This window comes from Salarias fasciatus, chromosome 13 (genome assembly GCF_902148845.1).
Source record: "Salarias fasciatus chromosome 13, fSalaFa1.1, whole genome shotgun sequence".
NCBI classification, from domain to species: Eukaryota; Metazoa; Chordata; class Actinopteri; order Blenniiformes; family Blenniidae; genus Salarias; species Salarias fasciatus.
Window position 1 is genome coordinate 11,068,369 of NC_043757.1, and position 23,187 is coordinate 11,091,555.

Here is a 23,187-nt window from a genome sequence, read left to right on the forward strand (position 1 = left end):
CCCATTCAAGAAATGTCCATGCTGTCACAATACAGCAAATTTTAAAGAACAAATATGTCAGGAAATGGCCAATGCGGGGCCAATTTAGAGTATAAATCTACAATTATGCACACACACACACACAGACACTGGAACCCTGATAACACAAACTGCAGTTGCTCCATGGCCAACGTCTGAACTGAACTACTGTCCAGCCTGGATGTCCAAAGTCTCTGTCCCATCTTAGCCTGTTCTGTCCTGCCTGATCCCTGACTCACCTGTGACATTGACTATGAAGCAGACCGTGTCTTTGCCCACGCTGGTGCATGCGTACAGGCCCGAATCCTTGGGCGTGGCATCACGGATCTGCAGCACCTCCTGCTCTATCAGCGTGCGGTTGTTTGTGCCCAGAGAGCTGCCGTCTTTGGTCCAGGTGATGGTCCCCGTCGCAGGCAGAGGGCAGCTCAGCTTCAGCACCTCCCCCGGGTGCACTGAGCACACCGTGGGCTTAGAAATTTGGTATTTGTTCGATGCCTCTGCAGAGCAAATGGGGAGTGGAAGAGGGGAGTGAGGGGAAGGAAGGGTCGGGGTGGGTGGAGGGGTAAAGGAGGGCAAGGTAGAATGGAAGAAGGAAGAGGGTGCACAAGGAGGTGGTGGAAGAAAAAGGAGGTGGGAGAAGAAGAAACAAGCCATAGTGTAAGAAACAAAACACCACATAACCCCCAATGGATGCAATTAAATCAATTTATGCAGAAGGAGCGACACAGAAAAGAGAAGGCCCATTTTTTTTAAACCATCACACCAATATGCTGTTACCACATAATCACATTTGAGATGGAACCCTTGAAAACCCTGTTTGATGTGAAGGGAGAAGTGTGATTGGCATTTATAGGTTCAGTGCATGCAGTTATAGCCAGAGCAGCATGTGTAGAAAAACACAACCAAAACAATGCTTATCAAACAGGAGCTGGACATCGTCGTATTGAGACATCTCCTCCCAAACACGCTTCCCTTTCAGTCGAGATGCCAAGCAGCCAGAGTGTGTAGGTGAGTAGGAGCAGTGCAAAAAGATCTCTGCAGCCTAAAAAAAAATAAGGTAATACAACTCCAGCACGTCTGCCCATCAGAAAGGAAAGCAGCCAGAAAGGTCTAGGACGGAAGCAGTTGTCAGGCAGGGGAAGTGAGAAGGGGCGAGATGGGGTGGAGGGGGTTGTTTTCTCTTTTGGCATTCCTCTGGCTTTAACTGTGCACCTTAGCTACAAAAAAACCTTGAGCTGCCGGTAGCCTGACTCTTCTGTTTTCCATCTTCCCGGTTCTCTTTCATAACATGGCCATGGAGGATCTACAGCTTTTGCGCCGCAGCCAAGGCAGAGAGCAAGAAACTCAACGCTCTGCTCCAAAGTGCATAAAACCCCAACATTTCTGGGAGAAAACCCAAGCCTGTCCGTGTGTCTGTGTGTGTACACTGTGTCCTCGAACTTGTACAACTGCATGGACAGGACAAGGTAGGATGTGCAATACAGCAAAGGAAGTCGAAAAGTCCATAGCTGAGACTGCACTCCAACACCGGGATGAATTCCGTCCATATCCGTGCAAACTCCCGACTGCGGCTGAATGCTGAGCAAGGAAGGGGAAAACCTGGACTCTGCCATCTGTACTAAAGCCAATTCCAGTCACCCTAAGGCTCTTGCAAACTTTAACACACACGCATTCATCCACATGCCTGTACGTTCAGCTCACATACACATCCTGTAACTCTTTCTAGTCATTCTGTGACAGAAAGAAAAACGATAAAGGCCTTTTTTTATTGCGGTACAAAAATGCTCAAAAGCTCTGTGCGTGTCTGTTTTCTTCAAATGGAAAGAGGCAAAAAATGAGGGGATTAAAAAGATCTGTGGGAGGAAAGTAGCAACAATGAAAAGCACATGAAAAACCCTGTGATGATGGTATATGTAGAGCGTTTGGCTGAAGTCCGATACGTATAATTAAAGAGGCAGCGGCACTCCCAGTGTTTCCTGTACCTCAATGCACCTTTTCAACAGCGTCCCACCCCGTTATACGCCGTGTTTCCCATATACGTGTGTTAAATGTAAAGTACACCTCTCTCTCTCTCTCTCTCTCTCTCTCTCTCTCTTTCTCTCTCACACACACGCACACACACACACACACACACACACGTTCCAATCCAGCCTTGGCAGGAAGGGAAAGTCATTCCTGCCACAAGCCAGCAGTTGAGGCATGTGTGCAGACCTCTAAACATTTGCCCTGGGGCAAAGAGACACACATAGGTACAGTTCCTGCATTGTCTTTGCTCTCGCTAACTCTTCTTACATCAAACTGGAAATAATTAACCCCTTCCCTGCCACTCCGACCTGAGTGTGTGGTCGGATGAGAGGTGGAGCTCCAGTGCTGATTGATGGGAGCTGTCTGAGCAGTCTTTTCTTTTTTTTCTTCTTTTTACGACGTAGATTTCCGCACCGGAGGCCTTCACGCTCACACTGTGACTGCCTCTAGTATTTTCACTCTATTTTGTGATTTCTGAAGCCATGGGAACCATCAGTGGGGGAGTTGGATTTGGCTGATGAAGCACCGGGAACACCTGGATCCCACGTAAACACACGTGCACACACAGGCAAGCCACTTTTTCTCAAAAGAACAGTAAGGATGATACTCATATGCATGCATGGGCATTGCAGGGGAGTGTTTTACACTACAAGGAGTGCTCAGAAAGGGAGGGAGCGAAAACGAGAAGAATCCAAAGAGTGGAATTTCTACCATTGTTTGATTAAAGCAAGCATGCGGCTTCATTTCCATAAATCTCCTGAGTCAGTCTGCTGATCTCCATCAACTCCTCCACCTTCTTTTCCAGCAGCTTCATGTTTCTCCCCCTTCACCTTCCCTTCCACCCTCTTCTAACCCCCACATATGCTCATCCCTCCCACCCCATGACCCGTGCTGACCCGACCCTGACTCCCTGCAAACCTGTTGACACAGCATACTCGATTGTTCATGGGAACCTGTGCCTTGGAAGCACGTGCACACATACCCTTACATGCACTGAAAAAAGCAGGCACCTTGCTCCACGGGGGTGGGGGGTTATGAGACGCTGATGGATGCATGCCGAGCTGAAAAGCTGAAGCGATTCAGTGCGGATTTTTCATCTCTGCAAAGTTTCATCCTCTCTGCCCACCAGGAGGGGGAGAAAGCATTGTCTCTATCTCATCTCTCTCTCTGTCTCACACACACACTCTTTCTCGATTCCTTTCAAACAGCTCTCACCCATCCTCCATCATCACTATCGTCTGTTTTGCCCTCTTCCTCTTCACAATCCCATCTCCATTTCCAGATCTATCTCCCTCTCTTCCTCTGACAGCTATTACAAGTGTCTATCAGGTGTGATAGAATCAGGCTGTCCTCTCTGCGCTGTCTGTTCGTCCTCATTCGCACTATCTTTGCTGGCGGTAATTAGTGTCTGCAGATACAGCCTTGGGTCTGCAGCGAAATGCGGCAAGCCATTCTCGCCAGAGTACACCCCTCCATCCTCCACCCTCCGCTACATGCCTGTCTGTCTTTCTGTCTGTCAAGAGCCAAGAAGAAAGGAGGACAAAAGTTTACAATGGCCTCTGAGTTTTCCTCGTGTTGATCTCGTAATGTTTTTTGAGCAGAGAGCCACACGTCTGGGACCGTCCTCCCATCTCCCTCCTTTGTCGCAATCTGCCCAATTGCACTGCAGGAGTAAAAGCAATGACTGCCATCTCGGAGGCATGCACTCCAGATGCATGCAGATCAACAAGCGCACACAGAGACACAATATCCAATCACTTTATCTCCGCTGCCCTCGGTACCCTGCCTTTTCTTCATCCCCTCTTCCCTCTGTAACCTCCTCACGTAGCCAAATCCGAGGACTTTTCGCCCTTTTTTTTTGTCTTCCTCCCCTTTTCTAATTTCCTTTCACATTCAAATCCTGCCTTTGCTTTTTTTTTTTTATTATGACAAAGGAGCAGCTTCGTGACCTGGCTCCTGCTGGCGTCCATGGCAACAACCCCTTCAGCCCCTCACTCACCCCTTCACCCCTCATCAAGGACCTTCCCTGAACCTCACCCGACCCCTTCAACTCACTGCTTGCTCCTTATCTCCAAAGATCTTTTAAAAATTAAGCTCTATGACCTTCCGAGGCACTTCTTTGCTTTTGTTTCACTGCTACGTTGAATGAATGCTCATACGCCAGTTCCACATGATAAATACGTCCTCAATCTATCTTCTAGAAAATATTTCAACGGCCTGATTGACCAAAAGATGTTTATTAAATTTGCAAGTGAACTTTCAACCCTGATAAAAATGACACTGTGGGTGGTAGGTGGTGTGGTTTTCATGCCTAAAGCTAGTGCAACATCTGGTTAAAATGTGTCCCTCCTAAAAATGGTACGTAATAAATTTTGGCACCTCAATTTAGTTCCAAGAGAACCCTTCATTCATTGTTTGCTTTTGCATACTTGCTCTTGATCAGTTATCTTCAGTTTCTTCCCCCTAAGTTTTCTTCCATCCCTAATAAATCCCCGTCTGCTTTCTGCCTCACACATCGGACGGACTGCCAAGACCCGAGGCACAGCCTGGCACAGGTAGCAGCTCTTCCCAGCCTCTTATCAGACCGGTGTGAAATTGAGTGACAGGCCGATTCTCTAACACCTCGACCAAAGCAAATAACATGCTCAAACCCTCCTGATTAGCGGCTGGCTAACAGCAGGCTAATAAAAGTGACTGTGTGAAAGCCATATAGTCAGTTCAACTGCCAACTGCAACACACACACACTCACACACACACACACACACACAGAGTTTCTTTAGAGTTCACTATCATTGTCAGAGCTGCACAGAGAGACACGCACTTCATGTCATTAACCAGCCAGCTGACACTTTTACAACTGTACTCCTACTGTGTAGATGGCAGTGTTACAGATACGTAAAAACCCTGCATTTTCTTACATTCCCACCTATCACACACACATACAAACACACACACTGACGCACAACGACCTACAGCCTACTTAAACACTATTTTCGTGTGTTCGACAAAACACACCCGTGTATATATTTTCTAGAAAGTTCATTAAACCGTAATGCTAATAAACAATACTTAAAAAAAAATCCTCAGGAGACGTAAACATGTGCATTGTTAACAAGCACCACCTCATGCTTGTCTCCCAAAGCATGCAAGACTCTTCCTTGATACATGATGGAGCCTATAATTATTTAACCACTTGACTGTTTTGAAGTGCTGCCTTCATGCTGATCAGAGCATATTTTTTTTCAAGCACAGACTTTGGCAAGGATTACACAAAAGTACAGCCAAAACCGAGCGCTGAGTTTTGTCATCCGCGCTCCCATTCAGCCTGCGTTCCAGCACGCCTAGTGCCACATTTATTCCACATTATATGTAAAGCAGGGCCTGAACAGGCCGCAGAGCAGAAAAATACCTACACGTACACACACCTCCTGTGTTTGAGACCATTGTTACTCAGCTATGTCAGAGTATTTCAATCACTGTGCAAACGGAGAGCTCCTGGACAAGGTAAACACTCCCAATAGATACTGGAGTGGCTACAGTGACAACAATAGGCCTGTTGTAGAGGCCGTAACCAGCGCACTCGCTCCGCGTCTTCTGTTACAGCAGCCGCAGGTAAACAAACTAGCAGGGCCACCAGGGGTGCAGGTGTGGACTCCATAGAGACAACACTGATATGCAATCTGACCAATGTACAGCAATTACAGCTCCCAGAGACACCAGGACACCGGAAAAGTGGCTGTAAATTACTTTTCTTAAATTGTGTAGTACCAAGTTTTTAGGCTGGCTTTCTTACTTTACTGTGCTTGTGTCTTTTGTTTTGTATTTTTGGAATAAGTCTTAAAAATATATATTATATATTTTTTGGAAAAGTATAAAAATGACAAGAAAATAAAGAAATGTCAACGTCCACAGCTTAAAATTTGATCTAGAAGTGATGAATATGTTCAATGATCTTATATTTTCAAGTGTGATGCATGAATCGGGGAGCATCCAGAATCAATCTCAGAGTAGAGAGACACATATTGCGATTGTTGTCATTTCATCATTGTTAGTGTGGAAGAAACAAGGAAACACTGCGATGCTACTGACATCTGCCTGACTGAAGATGAAGACAGAGACAGGACCACTGCGGAAACTTTGTCGCACAGGTGGAATGTTTATGACCTTCCAGCAGTAGAAATGGGGAGAAGATGCAACAAACCAGAAGCTGATTGATTCATTCATATTTCCAGAAGCCTTACGAATAGCAGTGTTTGTCATATCCAACAGTGAAAAGTGGGCCAGGCTATCTGTGCCGACCCTACCCCTCATCATGTGACCCCCTAGGTCTAGCCACTTAATCTCCAGTCACATGACTTCACCGCTGCCCGGCACTCTGTAATCTCTCCATCTGAAGGAGAAGTCAAATATGCACAAATCCTCTTAGAGCTCTCCTGGAGGATTGTGCAAGTAGAAAAAAAAAAACTTTCTCTCTGTCCTCTCTGCGGCTGTGTGGCGTAGCATCCGGGACCGTGCAGTGCACTCTCAGGGGCTTGGAGCCAAACAGTCTGAGACAGAACAACAAAAACAAGAGAGGGGAGCTCAGACGGCCTCTCATCAAGGTGGGCAAGAGGGATACCTGACCTCTGGGGCAAAGGGCAGGAGAGGGGACAGTGTGTGTGTGTGGGTGGGTGGGTGTGTTTGTGTGTGTGTGAAGATGGTGGTGGGGGAGGTGGCTCAGAAAGAGATGCTCTGTTGTTGGCCCAACTCACAATTATCATGCTGATTAAAGCCTGGGAACAAAGGTCCGTGGAATGCGAGTCACAATCCATCACAACAACTAATTAGCTCATCTCTAAACAGACTGTGAGAGACTGGAGACAGAAAATAAAAAGTCTGTCTTAAAAAAAAAAAAAAAAAAAAAAGGAAACCCAAAGGAAAAGCTGTTGACGCTATAAAAGCTGGTTCCACAGAAAACATTTCTTCGGAACATTTTTTCCATTTTCGAAAAAATACAATTTAAAAAGAATTTCATTACACAAGGAGGTAATTGTAGCCTGACGAAACCGAGTAAAACCCACAAATCTTTCTCTCTGTTTTCCTAAACTCTTGGTCTTTCTTTCCAGGCAAGAAGGGCATGAGAGAGATGCCAGCGTAAACAATGCCCCACCCTCTTTCACAGCTCTCCCCTCTCCTCCCACACAGGTCACAAACCTGGCATTAGCACTCAAGTATACACCGACTGCGCACAGGCTTCGCTGAGTGAAATAAAACAAGAGCGTGTGAATCACACACCTCACAGCGAGGAAAACACAAGGCTAGCCATGACGAGGTTAGTCGCTCTTTCTTTCTGCTTTAGATCCCCTCCAAATTGTTATTTGAACTGTATTCTCTCTGCTTGTTTGATTTGTTCTCTGGGCCATGATTTAATCAGCAGAAAGGCTCAGGGTTCTTACAAGACCAATCAAATCATTAATTTTGTAACAGTAAAAGTGGAAGAAATCAAATATGTAATTAAAAAGTCCAACTTTTTAGGTATTTTTGCAACCATTTAGGAGGGGGGGAGTATACATTTCTGAAGCATGGGTGCCAAAGTTAAATCAAACAAACTTGACAGGCCGACACCTGCTCTCCAAAAACAACTCCAGCAAATGTCCCCCAGCTTCTTCACACCCCCTGCTGCTTACCTTCAGGTTCCAGAGTGCCCTCCTCCTCCTTGGTGGCGGTGAGGGGCGGCCGGGCAACGCTGACAGTCAGCAGGGACAGCAGGACAGCGGCCAGCAGCCAGGCCCACGAGGCCATCCCGTTAGTGGCGGACAGAGCTCCCCATACCCCCCTTCTCCACCTCCCCCTGGACACTGATCCCATCTGAGGGAGTCCGCCCAACCATCAACTGCTGCCGGGTCAGCCCGTCACTCACTGGAATTCCCCCAATCACCTGGGCTGAGAGGTGACAGCGAGAGTGGGAGGAAAAGCAGCAAGGTGGAGGCAGAGTGATGAGTGAAGGAGACACAAGTGTGAAGAGAAAGGCAGCAAAAAAAAGAGACAATACAGAAAAAAAAGGTTAGTTAAAATCTTCAAAAAAGCATTGATCGAGATTCTTATTTGCGCGCCGGTTCCTAGAACTTGTATTTTTGAGAAAGATAGACATCAAGCTGAAGCAAAAAGGGAGAGCCGCAGAAACAAAGTGTTTCAAAATGCTGTCAAACAAGCCATGCCACAGACATACCGGAGCTGTGAGGCACCAGCAGTCAACACGCAGCCAGCTCGCATCTACCTCTGCTTCTCATCTGTAATTATATGCACTCAAATATGTTTAAGAGAAGCCAATTAAGAGCAGCTCTAGTTGTTTGGATTATGTGTACAGTCTAACCAGTTTGGCGTCTCTTTTTTTTTTCCTCCCCATGGAACTGCCCTGTAGCTCAAAGATGAAACTTGGGGAGTGGAATTAATTTCAGACGAATCTGCTCCATTTTATCACGCTGCTTATGTTTCTTTCCTTTCAACAATAACATATTCTCACGATGTGCTTTCCTTTTATCCCTGGCACAGGACAGACGCCAGATACACTGATGTGGCACCAGAGCCGTACAGTTGGACATCATTTCTTCTTGTGCGCAACAGATGCACCAAACCTGTTGCCGCCCCGGTGCGTAATCTGTTAAACGCATTTGTCAAAAAAAAAAAAAAAGAGGCTTTTATTGCATTCCTCCTTACTTGATTAAGAGACTTAATTGAAATGCAATATTGTAATTTTGGGACGAGCACACACAATCAGCCTGTTCAGCCAGACATCTGCGGTTCAACCGCGGTGGTGAAGCGTCTCTGGAGGTTTGGAGAAGTCACGCTTCCCTGCGCTCCTTCTCCTCCAGCTGGACGTATCGATCGCTTTCACTCGCAAAGACACATGTAATTTGACTTTAGGAGAGGGAGGCATGAAAAAGCGGGCACGCTGATTTCTCTTTAATTCACCCCTCGGGGACGCGAGCGGGACGCAGACGGTGGCTGCGCACATGATGTCCAGGCGCATCCATGAATTTACCCCCAATGTGTTAACTTTATTAGGGGGAGCGCACCGGTTTGGGTTTGCAATTAAGGCACGTAACTCTGTTCGGTGACAGCTCAGAGACATGCGTTATTGATGAAACCTGAACGAATCGATGCACAAATCAGCCACCGGGCGTATCAATGTCTAAAAATTTCAGTTTTACGGATATCAGGCGCACAATCAGCCCAAAATATATTCTGCATCATTTAAGTCAATTCTGTGTCAACCAAATAAGATATACTGGAAACTAGATCACTCTGCAGATATCACATTAATAAAAATACACAAGAAAAATTCAACGATTTGAAGACGAGCATGCACAATAATAAACAAGTAAAAAAAAAAAAAAAAGGAATTTACTATGTTGTGCGTCTAATCACCAAACTTCTCTGCACTTTCGTTGTTGACGCAATGACATCTGGGCACACGAGGAGCTTCGCTCCATACCTCACCGCAGCCTTCATTTAAAGCCGGGCTTTGAATGAAATTTCTTGGCACTCATTGAATTCCTATTGAAATTCAAATCAGTTGGCTTTTTTTTCCACAATGGGGGCTCATTTGGAGCTCCTCAGTGATTTAGGGCTTCGGCACCAAGCAGTGAAAAAACAACTGCGGTCACGGGGTAATTGGCACCATAAATGCAATGTAGAAAATTAAGCAAAGTAATAAATAACCAGGACACTTGTTAATGGCCCTAAAGTGGTGATGCAAGGTGCCGTGTGGCTCATCACCTTCTAAAATAAACAGAAAAAGTTTATCTGCATAAAGCTTGAATGTGTAAATGGAAAATGTTAAGATAAACATTATTCCCTTAAAAAGTTCATTGCAAACTTTTAAGGAAAGTTTGCACATAGTATTTAATCATGTTTTTACAGGAGATAAAACTCCTGATCATCACTGTTTACAGTCCATTTTAGTTTTTTTTTTCATCATGCAGCAGTAAGAGAACGAGAGGACGCACAGAGGCAGCTCTGCCTTCTCTTACGGCTGCAGCTCATTTGACAGATGAGGGTCAGTGGAAGTTTCAAGACTTTCTCCCATAAGATTGTCGTAAACAAACAAAAAAAAAAACTTACCAGGGAGGACTAAAATCGTGTAGATCTCCGTTTGGCATGCACAGATAAGGGAGGAGAGAGCCTGTGCTGAATCCAGAGGGAGGAATGTCTCCAAGACCACAATGCAGTAAAAAAAAAAAAAAAAAAAAAAAATCTGAGAGGCGCTGCCTTTTTCAGCTTACTATTCCATAATCAACAGGCATCAACTCAGATCTGAGGATATATTCCAAATCCGTCGGCCAGCGTAGTCCAGTGCCATGCAAACAAATCCGAGTTCACGCAGCGTATCCTTCGTCAACAGCTCGGGAAACCATAGCGCTGTCCCCCCGAAACTTTCCTCCCGTCACCAAGTTTCTTCCAGGGCGCAGAGCGCGTCCAGGGCTTCTCATACAGCGCACTTGTCAACTAAATAGAAAGTTTGCAGCGACTAAGGACGCGGGACGATGATCAAACTGCACGAGAGGATGGCTGTCCGGTGCCAAATGTCCTAAAATCCATCAGCGCGCGTTCCCCCGGTGAAAAGAGCGTCTTTCGCGTCTCCTTCTCTTTCTTCTTCCGCGGACAGTCTTCGCACTGTTTCTCAGACGCTTTGTCAGGTTTACTAGGTTTTTTCTCCTCCTTACGTCTCCACACACCGCCCTCCTCCTTCACTCCAGTGGGTGTCATTCCCCCACCCGCCCCACGCACCCCCGGTGTAATTCGAGCCGCTTCCTGGCCGCAGTGCCTTTGGGCCCTGCCTTCCTCCGCCCATCAAGCCGCGGAGCTGCCCGCCCGCCTCTCCTCAGCGGGTCCGACGCGAGGACTCGCGCTCCGGCGCGGAGCTGTCAGACCGCAGGAACAACGCCGCTCCGTGGACAAGGCGCGACATCAGCGGGAGGAGACGCGCTTCACGCGCCAAGCTGGCGCGCGCAGCAGTCACTTGTTTACAGGGCAGTGCGGCAGGATCTTAAGCGCGAGGCCCATTTGGAATATTCTGGTTTAATCTGGTTTGAAAGAAATGCAAAAGTTGCAAATTGAAAATGGTTTTGATGAAGAAAAATCGGCAGAATAGCTACATTTACTTTGTTCATATCCAGAACTAAACATGAAATTGCTCTAACGTGATTTTAGGATGTTGTTAATTAAAAAAAAACATTATTATTATTATTATTATTATTATTATTATTATTATTATTATTATTATTATTATTTCAAAGTAGTTTGAATTTTTGTAAACAGCATAACATAATTGCCTTCAGACTGTGGAATGCTATCTACTCTAATCTACCATTCTGATTTTTCATATGAGGCTTATACAGTTGAACAGATGAACCAGGGCATTCACTCACCTTCTCTTCCCTTCAGGTGTTGTGACTGAGTCCAGCTCATGGGCAAAGGCAAGGTTCATCCCGAACAGGTTCACACAGCCATTACACATTTACACTTCTGGGCAATTTAAAGTAACCATTTAGCATGCAAAAAATATATTATTATCTGCTCTAAAGTAACCATAAAACCCAGTCATGAAGCACATAACACCAGAAAGCCCGGGGTCTGGTGCTAACCACTCATGTGAATTTACATTTATCATATACTGTGACTCTACTATGTAAAATTCCTTATTTAGTAGATATTTTTCATTTTACATGCTCAGTCCACTTAATGACTTAGATTCAAGCAATAATAGTTCACTCATTGGAAAACCAATGATTTCCATTTGGTTGTTGTAACCAGTGAAATGTTGCAAACACATCAGGTGGTTATATAACTGTGAAAACAGTCCCCAGGTTCAGCGAGTGCTTTCATTTTTTTTTTCTCTTTAGACACATTTCACTGTTAATATTTTATTGTTAAATAATGTGGGGAAAAAAAGTCCTACATTTGGAGATTTTTGCCTGTGACAGTGTAAGCAGGCATCGGTTCAACTCCGACGTTGTTTGCAGTGCTGTTGCAGAGTTTGGATTTACTTCTTATAACTTTCCTATTAATGAACAGATCTGTGTATAAGCAGAGAGAGCCTGAAGGCTGCCCCCCTGCAGCTCGTCCCCCACTGCTCCAAGCTGTCTTCTGCATTGGTTCAGACTTTCGAGTGCTCTGAAAGAGACACATGGGGAGGGTGGAAGACTCTAATCTCCTCAGACTTTTTTTTTTCTTCCTATTTTTGTCTCGCTTTCACTACTGAAGCCCTCCTTTTTTAAACAACGGAGGGAAAACGCTTCCATTCAATCTGAAAAGAGCCACTAACAAGGTTTCTTTTTTCCCCGATGCAAACGTTTGGCCTCTGAATGGAGAGTCCTGCGTCTGTTTTTCTCTCCCCTCTCCATCTCTGCCTCCACCAGTAAAGCCATCAGATAACAGTGGAGCTGACAGGTTGGCCAGAAATAAAGAGCGAGCGAGAGGTGAGGAAGGAAAGTTTGACTCATTTCTCAAGAGTGGCACAAAATGCCCCCCGCTGTTTCTCCCTCTCTGTGTGTCTCTTCCCTCACACTACATGAGTCTATTTACAATCGCCCAATTTATTTTCCCCTGCTCAGGAATCCCACATTTTGAAAGAAACCTCATCAAGGCGAGTCTCACGGGCCTCAGACTGAGGCCTGGATGGACTCAGTGCCCTCAAACTGTGGTATCCGTCAATCTGTCACCGTTCCTCTTCATCTCCATTTTTTCCTTCACTCCTCATTCTTCGTCGTTTCCTCCCATGAAAGCGGCCGTGATGCTTGGACCGAGAGAACACAGTGAGAGGAAAAGGATGAGACAGTCTGGTAGCTCGTAATCACCCACTCAGATGAACATATTGATTAATGGTTGTTCCTGATTGAGCTCAATGGGGGATAATTGGGATGCCAGTCCAGCATATTAATGAGAGAGCGGCTCTTATTGCTTTGGGTGATTGAAGATGAGTGATGTTTGCAAGCCGAGACACTCACCAGTCATTAAGTTTACCCCTGATATGCATACTTAAGATGCTGCAACCACAGATTTCACAGCTCCACGTCAAGGCTGGAGTGTAACACGTCCAATACTTTAAAGATTTCATGCACATTTCTGATTCTTCTGTCCAAAACCAGCATCCTACAGTCCATTTTATTCTCCAACAATCATGTAAACTGTCAACAATGTCCAAAAGCAGCTCCAAATCTGCAAATTCCGGACCCGTGGACAATAAGATGTAAATAAAAATGCATATTGAACACTTTATGGCGTGCATTCTGACAGGTTAATTATGAATTAAACCACAATTCTGTATTACTTTCTTTAGAAGAACTTATAAAATGTGATTAGAAGTAAAGAAAGGAATCCTTTCTGAAGTTTTAGCTCCAAAGAGATGATGGCTCATACGTTCATTTGGTCAGTTTCAAACAATAATTCATGTGAGGCATGGCTCCACTGCAGCTTGAGGAGAGTGAGAAAAGTAGGAAAACTTTGGGGTTAGAGAGACCTTGTCCCAGCCTCATGTTTTTCCTTTTCATGACAAAAAGGGATACGGAGAAACTACAAGGTGTTAATTAAAATAGGAAACTCAAACTACAGAGATTTTTTTTCAACTGAACTTCTTTCCAACTGTGTTGGATTAAAATTGTAAAATAATATTTTGTGCAAAACCATAAGACTTTATAAAGACCAAATATCGCAAAAGTCATGTGGCACAAGAAGACTCTGTTTTTATTGCCTGTGGATTGCAGCCATTGACAATACTACTTTAAAATGACTACCATAGCCTCCGTACGGTGGTCAGTCCTCCACCAGATGTAGTGATTCTAAAGAGAACACGCACCTTTCTATCCAAGCCGACGAAGTCGGAACAGGTTTTTGCACAGATTCGTAACATGAGGGTGAAATAACATTTTTCCTAGATCAGAATTAACATCATCAGTCTTTGCTATGCTTGACATATATGCAAAGTCGTGCACATTTTCATGCATAGATGCTAAACTAAGATAGTGAACACTATCCCACATTTCATCTGCTGAGTGTCTACACGAGCTAGCATTTTCACATCAGCGTGTTAGCCTTGCAGCACAGCCCCAGCTGTGTATAAATAAGCCTGAAAGAGATGCTAGCACAGCTGTAGCCCATGTCTTGTTTCTTATTCTGGCGTTGAGAGCTGTTTCTGTCTTTACTCTTTCAGATCACAAACTGTGGCGTCGCTGGTCGGGTCTATTTTAAGGCTCTGCTGCAGTTATCACAACACGTCCTCTCAAATCCCAACAGTGTCGTAATAGTGATAACAGGCAGCGATTGTGGCGTTTGCCTCTATTGGAGTCAATCAGCCATTATTCAGTGTTCTTACCAGAGTGGGACAAAGACAGCTGAGTCCCCGACACTGAGCAGTCTCTGAAACTCACTGGAGATGTCCACTGTTGATTGGTTCTCAATTAGAAAATTCCTTTTTCGTCTTCCCTGATAATGGTGTGGTTATTTATGAACAATGGCGATGTGTTGCTACAGCCACGCCACACCAGATCGAGCCAGTGAAACTGACAGAAAACTTCTGAGCCCTCGGTTTTTCTCGCAATGTATCACTGACACCACATAATTAAAGCATCAAAGATCAATCGCCGGTGAGTCACATCCTGTGCAAAATATGAAACAAATGTGTGGAGTCCTGCGTGCTGGGGGATGGTGGTGATGGAGAGAGGAGTGAGAAGCCTCGGGCTCTAATTTGAACCATGTAGCTTCTCTGCAGCCATGTGGCGACACAGGAGCAGCCTGACTGAAAGTGTGAAGTGCGAGTTCGAGAACAGCACATTGACACGGAATGTGCCTGAAAATCCCAAACTATTCCGAGAAATCTCCTTTCTTCCTTCGTGTGGACATTTTTTTTTTGTCAGCACAGAGGAGGCCAGCTTTAACCACTGAACCCTCCCACTCGGCCTGACACGAGCCTGCTCACACTATCAGAGTCCCCTCGCTCCGACCGCAGGAGGCATCACCCCGTAAGTCAGCGGCTCCTCCTCCTCACTGTCACTGATACGCCGTAATAACCCCCGTCTGGACGGCCAGGCCTCCTCTGTCCTCTCCTCCCCCTCAGCAGGTAACAGAGTCAGGATGGAGGGGGAGTGGAGGGTCACTCATCCAGATTCCTCACATGTTTCCACCTCAGTACTCCAGAGTGTTTGAAATAGCTTGGATGCCTTCAGATTGAGTTTACAGTTTAGCTCAGCTGAAAGTTGAGCAAGATGGTGAAACTGGGAGTCTGGTCAGTTTAGAACACATGAGGCAGAATAAAGAGTCACCCTCCACTAGCGTATCGTCTTTCCATCTCCTGTATTTCTAATAAAAATTATAACATAATTTTTTTTTACTTCCAGGAAAAGACAAAGAAAAGCTGAGTGGAACTGACAACTTTATTCCTCCATATAAGATGATGAATGATTAGAGCTTTTTCCAGCCTTTCCAGATTTTTCTCTCTCCCTTTTCTCACCCTCTGGATTTGTTGGTGCCTGTTTTTTTTTTTTTTTTTCACAGCCCATTTTTCCATGTTCATAGTTCAGCAGTCGCCACACACATGAATATTGTGCTCACACATGAATACAAACGCGTTTCACAGCTCATTGGGTTCGGAGAACAGGTCACTTCAGTCATCCTGGGTATGACTCATCTCCCCTGCAAGTCACAACTTCAGCCAGTGCTGACAACGTCGAAGCTCGGGTTTGTTTTTCACCTCCAGAGCAGCTCAGCAAAGGTACAAATTCAGCGTTTTGAGACTTGTGTTGCTGCAAAGCCAGAGGAAAATTAGCTCACAGATATCTGGGGCTGAAAGTTACAACAAGCAGTAAAAAAGCCTGGGCAGAAAAAGGGATTAAGTCAGTTTTTGTGTTGTGATCAAAATGCTAGACTGGTTAAGAAGATTTTATTCAAAAAGGAGAACGTCTTAAATCAAGCTGAAACAATGAGTGATCTTAAAAAGCACAAGTGAGGATATGCAACGTGTCATGAAAAGTCACAAAATGTCAGCTTTTCTTATGATGCTTCTAGTTTAGTTTTTGGGTGATGGAGCTTGTTTTGCTTCAAGAAAAAGAAGAAACCAGCTGGTCATATATCTGAAGTCTTTCTGCTAAACAAACCAGTTGAATACCCAGATAAGAGCATAATAAAGGTATTTTCTAAATTAATAAACCAGCAGGATAATCTGTATTCTCTGTTTCAAATTTTGGCATGAAGCTTTGAATATCCAATAAGATGAAAATTATAAATGCTGGAACCGAGTTTTCAGTGGAATAAGGCTTAAAATGATTTGTATTCCTTCTTCATTGCATTCTGTTTCATATCGGCTTTTTTTTTTTTTTTTCGCCCAACCTCTGAAGTTTTCTGGACGGAACTTGTAACCAGGTACTGCCTCTGCAGTGTCGGAAAGAGTTAGACATTAGCGCTGACTGCAGTGATCCCTGCAGTTCCTCTGGCCAGCGCAGCAGGAAGTCAGGTTAAACATTACACGGTGTACAGACCCGAACTGTTTCCCCGAACCGGCGGCGGCTCTGAGTGACAACTCGCTCCCCTCGTGCTTTGTAGTGTCTATAATGTGCTGCTTTTACCAGCAGCACCGTCCCGCTGCCATGAAGGGAACTGATGCTATCTTTGAAGATGTCCTCAAGGACTCCCTTTTAAGAGCTGCAGGGCTTCTGAAAGACTTTCACTGCATTTCCAGAGCAGGTGTTTTCCATTGTGAGTCTTTACACCGTGCAGAAGCGAGCGCAGCCCGTCTGGCTGATTTTTAGACACCGCTGGTTGTCAAAGCATGTGATAAAGTAAGCACTAAAGAGGATTGGTGAAACAAACCATAAGCATTTAGGGTCTCTCTGGACGTGCCCACCTCAGAGAGCGTTGCATTCTCGGCATACACATAGCTTTCATTGTGTTTATGGATCGAGGGAGGCCCAGGGAATAAATCACAGGGTCATTGAATGGGCTGTCTGACCTTTGATCCCCAGGCTGAGAAAAGACTCTGCGCTATGTCCTGATGTCATCAGCAAGTCATTACCACCGATGCTCTCAACACCTCGGCCATCCCGCCCTAATGCGCTCCGCCGCGCCGCTATTGGTGCAGCCCGTCGGCCAGAGCACCTAAATCACAGGCTGGGGCAGCAGTTATAGACTTGACCTTGGCTTGGTGCTGTTTTCTATTCCCCGCTCCCACATTTCACCGTGTTTATTGTTTCTCTTAGTCTCTTCCTATTGGCCTGTCTAGTAGCAGGAGCGTGAGATATCTTCAGTTATTGGTGTGGTAAACGATATTGCTTCGTTGTGCTTTATTTAGTCGTCTTGGTCAGTCAGTAATGCCCATAATTCATCAGAAAAGTTTTCCACAAGTCTCGGTTTGGTTGCTGATGTGTGCATTTTAAAGGAACAGCTCACACAGGAGATGTTTAGACATGTGTCAGTGGTTCTTCGTGTTTGCCCTTGTGAGGGTGACGGACGGAGTTTTGTGAAAATGAGGCTTTGAGGCAAAGCATATGTTTTCTTAAGAGACGATGAAGTGACCCGAGGTTAACTATTTTGACCGTGAACGCCAACCTGAGACCTAATTTGAGCTGAACGGTCTCCTGAGGGGTCACCTCCTCACCAGGGCCCTGACCTCCCTCCTCCCTCAAGCCGCTCCTGCACTCTGTCCACAAAAGACAAATAAAGCAGAAAGTGACAGTTTCAGAGAAGCTTTGTACATCTTGTCAAACATCTACAAACACAATATTGACAAATAATGTGTGTGCACGCACGACAAAGTCACCAGTGTCCCGGTACAAGTAGTGTATGAAGTAAATTCCACCGCCTTTTTTCTATTTACATGGTTTCCTGGTCTCAGAAACAGAGGGGAGGCTGTGAGCGAGTCAGACTGACTCTGGGCTTCAGGTTGCAGCTTGCCCACCTCCGGCGTACCGACTGACAGATTTATATTGCTGTCTACCACACTGCGCTGCAAGTCCAAATCAGGCCGTTGAGCAACAGCATCGCCGAGAAAAACCCATCTCTCAGCATCGACCTGGTTTTTTTTTTTTTTTTTCCGCCCTCTTACCCACAGCAATGTCAGAAAGCCTGAGCTGTGCAAAGCAGGTCAGATTAAAAAACTCCTCGAGGGCCTATAAAATAACCAAGAAGTACCTCTGAAGGCACCTGGATAGACTTCTTTGCAGAAGTGAGTTCGCCTCAAGACAAAAGTGCTTTTGACTAATTCATTTATATAAAAGATTATACTTAGACCAGCCTTGGGGACCGGCCAGGAAAAGTCTCTCCTCATGTAAACAGACGTGTGTGCCTGGACATGTGGCGGATAATGTACACTTCATTCTTTCTCCTTCCTTTCACAGCACTTAGCAGTTTGGGTGCCCTGCTAGCATGTATCCCATCAATCAAGATCAAATCGCTGTGGAAAAATGAGTCCGCGCCAACCCGGAGAGCTGCTCCGACCGAGAGGGCAATTTCAGCAAAGAATGGTGGAATTGTGATCGTGGCTCTACTGAAAAGTTAAAAAATGAGTGTTTGGCCAAGCTGGGAAAGTACTGAAGTTGTTCACTAAAGTCAAGTTTTGTTTAATCACTTCAGTAAAAGTGAAAGGATTGGTTAAATTCCTATAGTGAAGGGAAAGTTGTTTAAAAAAACAAAAACAGGATCAGTTATGAAGGATACTGAGGTCCAAAAGTTGTGCACTGAGCTGTAAACATTGGAGGGTGGGGTGCATGTTTACACGTACAGACACTGTTTCACTGACAGAAAGTGTCTCATGAAAAAGATTTCGTAAAAAGCTGAATGAAAATGTTTTTCCTGTGAATTTATTTTCAAAAATAGGAAGTAGGTCTTTATTTGTCATATTTCCTGTCATTAATTAATTGAGATTTAAGATTTTACCTGCAAAAAAAAGGCGAAGTCATGAAGGAATAATTTACAGTTTGGCTTTGTATTGATCTGAGCTTTTGCTTGGAACAACTTTCATAATGTATCATGACTTTCAGCGATCATACATCTGTCATTGCTGAAAAGCTAATTGCTTTCTCATTCTCTGATAATTCAGCAGATTTGGAGGAAGGCTGTTAAATGGATGCTGATGCTTTCCAGGCAACAGCACATGAAATATAAACAGAGACTCATTGTTATTTATGAATCAAATATAAATCCCATAAAACCTTGAGGAGACACTTTAAGAACCTTTAGACACACAATGAATTTAATCATCTGATGAAATCAGTTTTATGTTTCTTTTTTAACATAATGTGGTGTTACTTTATGTACGATAAGACTGAAAAAAAAAAAAAAAGATGTTTCTACTACAACCATTTGAATTCTCAGCCTGGAGAGACACTAATAATTTATCACCTTGTGTTTGCTGTAATTAAATGTACAACCACCGCAGTGCAGCAGTGTGGGAAAACCTCAGCTTGTAATTACTCTAACAGTGAAAGTCGAGGAGACACACCTTGTAAACTGATCCCTGAGAAACCCTGATGTTCACACTCGGCGCTCCTCCCCGCTCCGTTCGCCGGCTGCACGGCTAAGTTTGGGTAGAAGTGGCAGGGGAGGGAAGGCTCTCCCCCTCCTCACGCTCACCCATCTCCACTCTGTTGCGAGTGCTGCCCAGCACGAGCTGTCAGCCCTTTAGCGTGTCACTATAATTCACAATGACAACAAACAACTGGCTTTGCCCGCGTTACCCACGATCCCCTGGAGAAGTGAGGGAAAGCAGCCATGGGGTCGAGAAGAGAGGCTATTGTCATGCATATAAGCCCATTATCTGTCATATCTGTTTAAAAGTCATTTTAATATTTCCTTCCATGTTATGACGCCCCGTTGTGACGTTCTGAAGCAGTAAAACCCGCAATTAATATTTTTGCTGTATATCCTTTGTTATTGTGGAAGACCACAATGAGGCTGACGGTCAAAGCGGTGCTGTCAGAGGGGCTGATAGGTTGAGGAATAGTCAGCTGGCAACCTCTGACCCCAAAGGCAAAGAGAGAAAAAAAGACAGGGGTGGAGTTAAGGGGGGGGGGGGGGGGGGGGGGAGTTTAAGTTTCACACCCCTTCTCAAATACTGCACTCAGTTCGAGGTTTTGTAGAAGCGTGAGGAGGTTTTTCCTCCCCTGTGAGACCTTAAGAACCTTAAGTGTTGACAAAGAAGCCAGGGAGGGATGGAGGAGCCATGGGAAGAATACCAATTGGAAGAGGAATAGGGATGGAATGGAAATGGGACAGAGGGAAAGGCTGGGAGAAAAAGAGGGGAAGGAGCGCGAACAAGGAACCAGACCCAAAAGTTCAGTGGAAGCCGAAGCATAAATCAATGATGGCGTGAAAACACAGCACCTTTGGGCTCTCCCTTTGCATTCTGATTTCCAGCTGGGGAGCCAAATTGTTCTGCAGCGGAGAGGCTTGATGTGCTAATAGTACTGATCTGTTGTTGTTTATCCAGCGATACTCAGAAGAACCGAATCAGTCACGGTGTAAACATTAACCAGGCTACCGGGAGCTGGCGGGCGGGAAAGCTCTTTCAGGGAAAACCAAGGAATTCGCTCAAACACGGCATGACACACAGGGTCACTTCTCAACCAAAGTCCCCGGAAGTGCAAACAGTGAGTCAAGACTAATGCCCTCAAACCGCAGGTGAGTTCAACAGGAACATTCCAAATTAATACGAAGAAAATATTTGCAATATTATGCTGCAAAATTTCAAATAAAAACAAGTTGTTGGGTTTTTTTTCTTTTTCGTTTCAGAAAAGCTTTGTGTTTACATGGCAACATTTTGAAAATGTGTTTCGGAAACAATAGAAACACTGAAAACAATGTAGTTTTCCTGTAGGGCCACTAGTGGGTGTTGATGGTTGTTTTCGGAATGAAATCATGCACGCATGCAAGCAGAAAAGCATGCTATAAACATTAACAGTGGTATTCCTCTGGGCAGAAAATGAAGTTGTATTGTCATAACAAGTGACCCTCGACTGTAAAACTATCAAGTCCCAAGAGAATATATGGACTGGAAGTCATGACAGTTTGGAGCCAAACACTGTTATTATCCATCTACTCCTGCATGTGCAGAAGAACCACTGCAGTAGAAACATTTCAGAAATATTTAACTTTCCTCTGCCAGCATGGAATAGAGTCGAACAGTTTTATCTCAGTGGCACCGAGCACCGTTGTTGTGTAAACAGCCAGCATGCAGTGAAAGTTTCAGTTTTCATCTGTAAACATTGTTGGGTGTCGAACAAGAAGGAGGGGGCTCATCCTCCCATATTTGAAGATTCAATGTATTCTGATCTCGATTCATCTTTAAAATCGCACTTTTGAGAGGTGTAAGCTTTTAGTCCCAAGGTGTGGTTGCAGGAAGACTTAAAGGTACAGATCTCCGACACTGGTCTTTCAAACTTCACCTTCATGAGTGGAGAAGAGGATAAAATTCATCTCCCTGCATGTTGATTCAGGCTACATCATGAAAATACACATCAAAAAATCTTAGTGAAGCAGAGCTGTGGCGAGGGCAAAACTCATGAGATTTACTCTACATACACTCTAATTTTATTTCATTTAATAAATAGTCACATATTGTGGTTGTTAATGCTGAATGTGAGATTTTTCTTTTTTCCAATAAAAAATGCCGCGCAATTATGTGTGACAGGAAGTCAAAACAAACCGGAATGTCAACATGTATCCAAAAAAATCTATATAGATTACCCTAACTTTCTTTTTTCTGCATTCTGTTTCTGCATACTTTTATAAGTGTTTCTGAATTACATCATTACAGTTATCCCATCCATTTTCTCAAACTGAAGCAGTGAAATATTGAATCTTTGTGCTTCTGTTTTTATCCGACTCTTCCTCTCTTCCAGTCGCCTCTGTGGCTCAGACGTGTGCTTGCATTGTACGTCGTCTGTATTTGACCATCGGAGCCCACAGCCAGGCGAGACGGTCGCCTTGTTTACTCGACTGCAGCAACACATACAGACAAATTCTCCCATCTGTGGCATCTTTCTTGTGGTTTAGCTGCGACTATCTGCTGGCCACAATGCATACTGAACATGGGGGGGGGGGGGGGGGGCATCCTTGGCTCTGTGGCAGTCGTGATCGTTAATGCGAAACATCAGATATGAACCGTTCATTTTCTACACATCTGCTGGTTGGAGGACTCCCTGATTGCACGAGAGCTGATTTAATTTGTGCTGCATGCTAGAGGACGGCAAGCAAGCAGCCGCCATCTGGGAGTCTGTCTGCTTGGCTGGTGGGTGATCCGTCCGCCTGCGAAGTCAGAGGGAGGTGGGGGGGGCAGTCCATGTGTCCCCTCTGAGGGGGATGCTGAGGTCCTGTGGAGACCTATTCCTCTCTGACCCAGAGCGCCACCCCTCACCTCCACAACAAGACGCACGCATCCAAACACACATATCCACAATACCAGGTCAATGGCCACTTGCTCAATCCATTAACACTCTGTTAGCTTTTATAGAAGCTTACAATGTTGTGAAAAGCACATGGCTAAAGGTTGCCATTCAATGGGGAAAATGGCGACCAGATTCAGACAGAGGGTCCGATACGGGGAAGTGAAATTGCCTCTAAACAGGACAAAATGAGTGTTTACAGGCTTATCAACAATTCTTTAATTTATAGTCTTCATTAATTGTTCCCAGCTTGTGCAAAGCTCTATTAAAATATTATATTTCCTACTTGCACAGAGCGCTGTATTCATTTGTATGTTTACTCTACAACTGACGACACAAACGATATGAATGGATTTCAAGCTGTGTTGAATGATACAGTTTTCCACCTGTATTCGCAGCATCTGTCTTCAATCTGATACCTCTGATACATTTCATAAAGCCTCTTGAAGACGGCTGAGGCGGTATTGACCCGTCTTTCCAAGGTTTAACCCCACTGTGAGAAATCCCTCTGTAAAACTGTCCGACACAAGACGGGGACTCTTATGGAGCATCTGAAGTTGCTCAAGGAATTTTGAAACCTTTCCCCTCCAGTCCACCCCTCTAGAAATATGAAGCCAAGCCCTGAGTGAAAGCATGAAGTAAATACACACATTGCAGTCATTCGGTTTTGAGAGTATAGGAGCGGCTGGCCCATCTGCCCCGGTATCTATCTGGGCTCGGTGTTTTCGGGGGGGG

General features: G+C 44.9%; 1 protein-coding gene across 5 annotated transcripts in view; it reads right to left on the minus strand.

Moving 5' to 3' along the window:
• Positions 1-10,778, minus strand: part of fgfr2 (fibroblast growth factor receptor 2) — a 38,728-nt gene extending 27,950 nt beyond the window's left edge. For 2 of the 5 annotated variants that reach the window (XM_030107543.1, XM_030107544.1), the window contains exons 1-3: positions 10,148-10,778; positions 7,711-7,966; positions 258-515 (exon numbers count right to left, since the gene is read on the minus strand). In XM_030107543.1, coding sequence (XP_029963403.1) covers positions 258-515; positions 7,711-7,891 — 439 coding nt within the window. In that variant the 5' untranslated portion in view covers positions 7,892-7,966; positions 10,148-10,778. The remainder of the gene's footprint in view (positions 1-257; positions 516-7,710; positions 7,967-10,147) is intronic. The other 3 variants (XM_030107547.1, XM_030107546.1, XM_030107542.1) reach the window with 2 other exon arrangements.
• Positions 10,779-23,187: the final 12,409 nt, after the last annotated feature.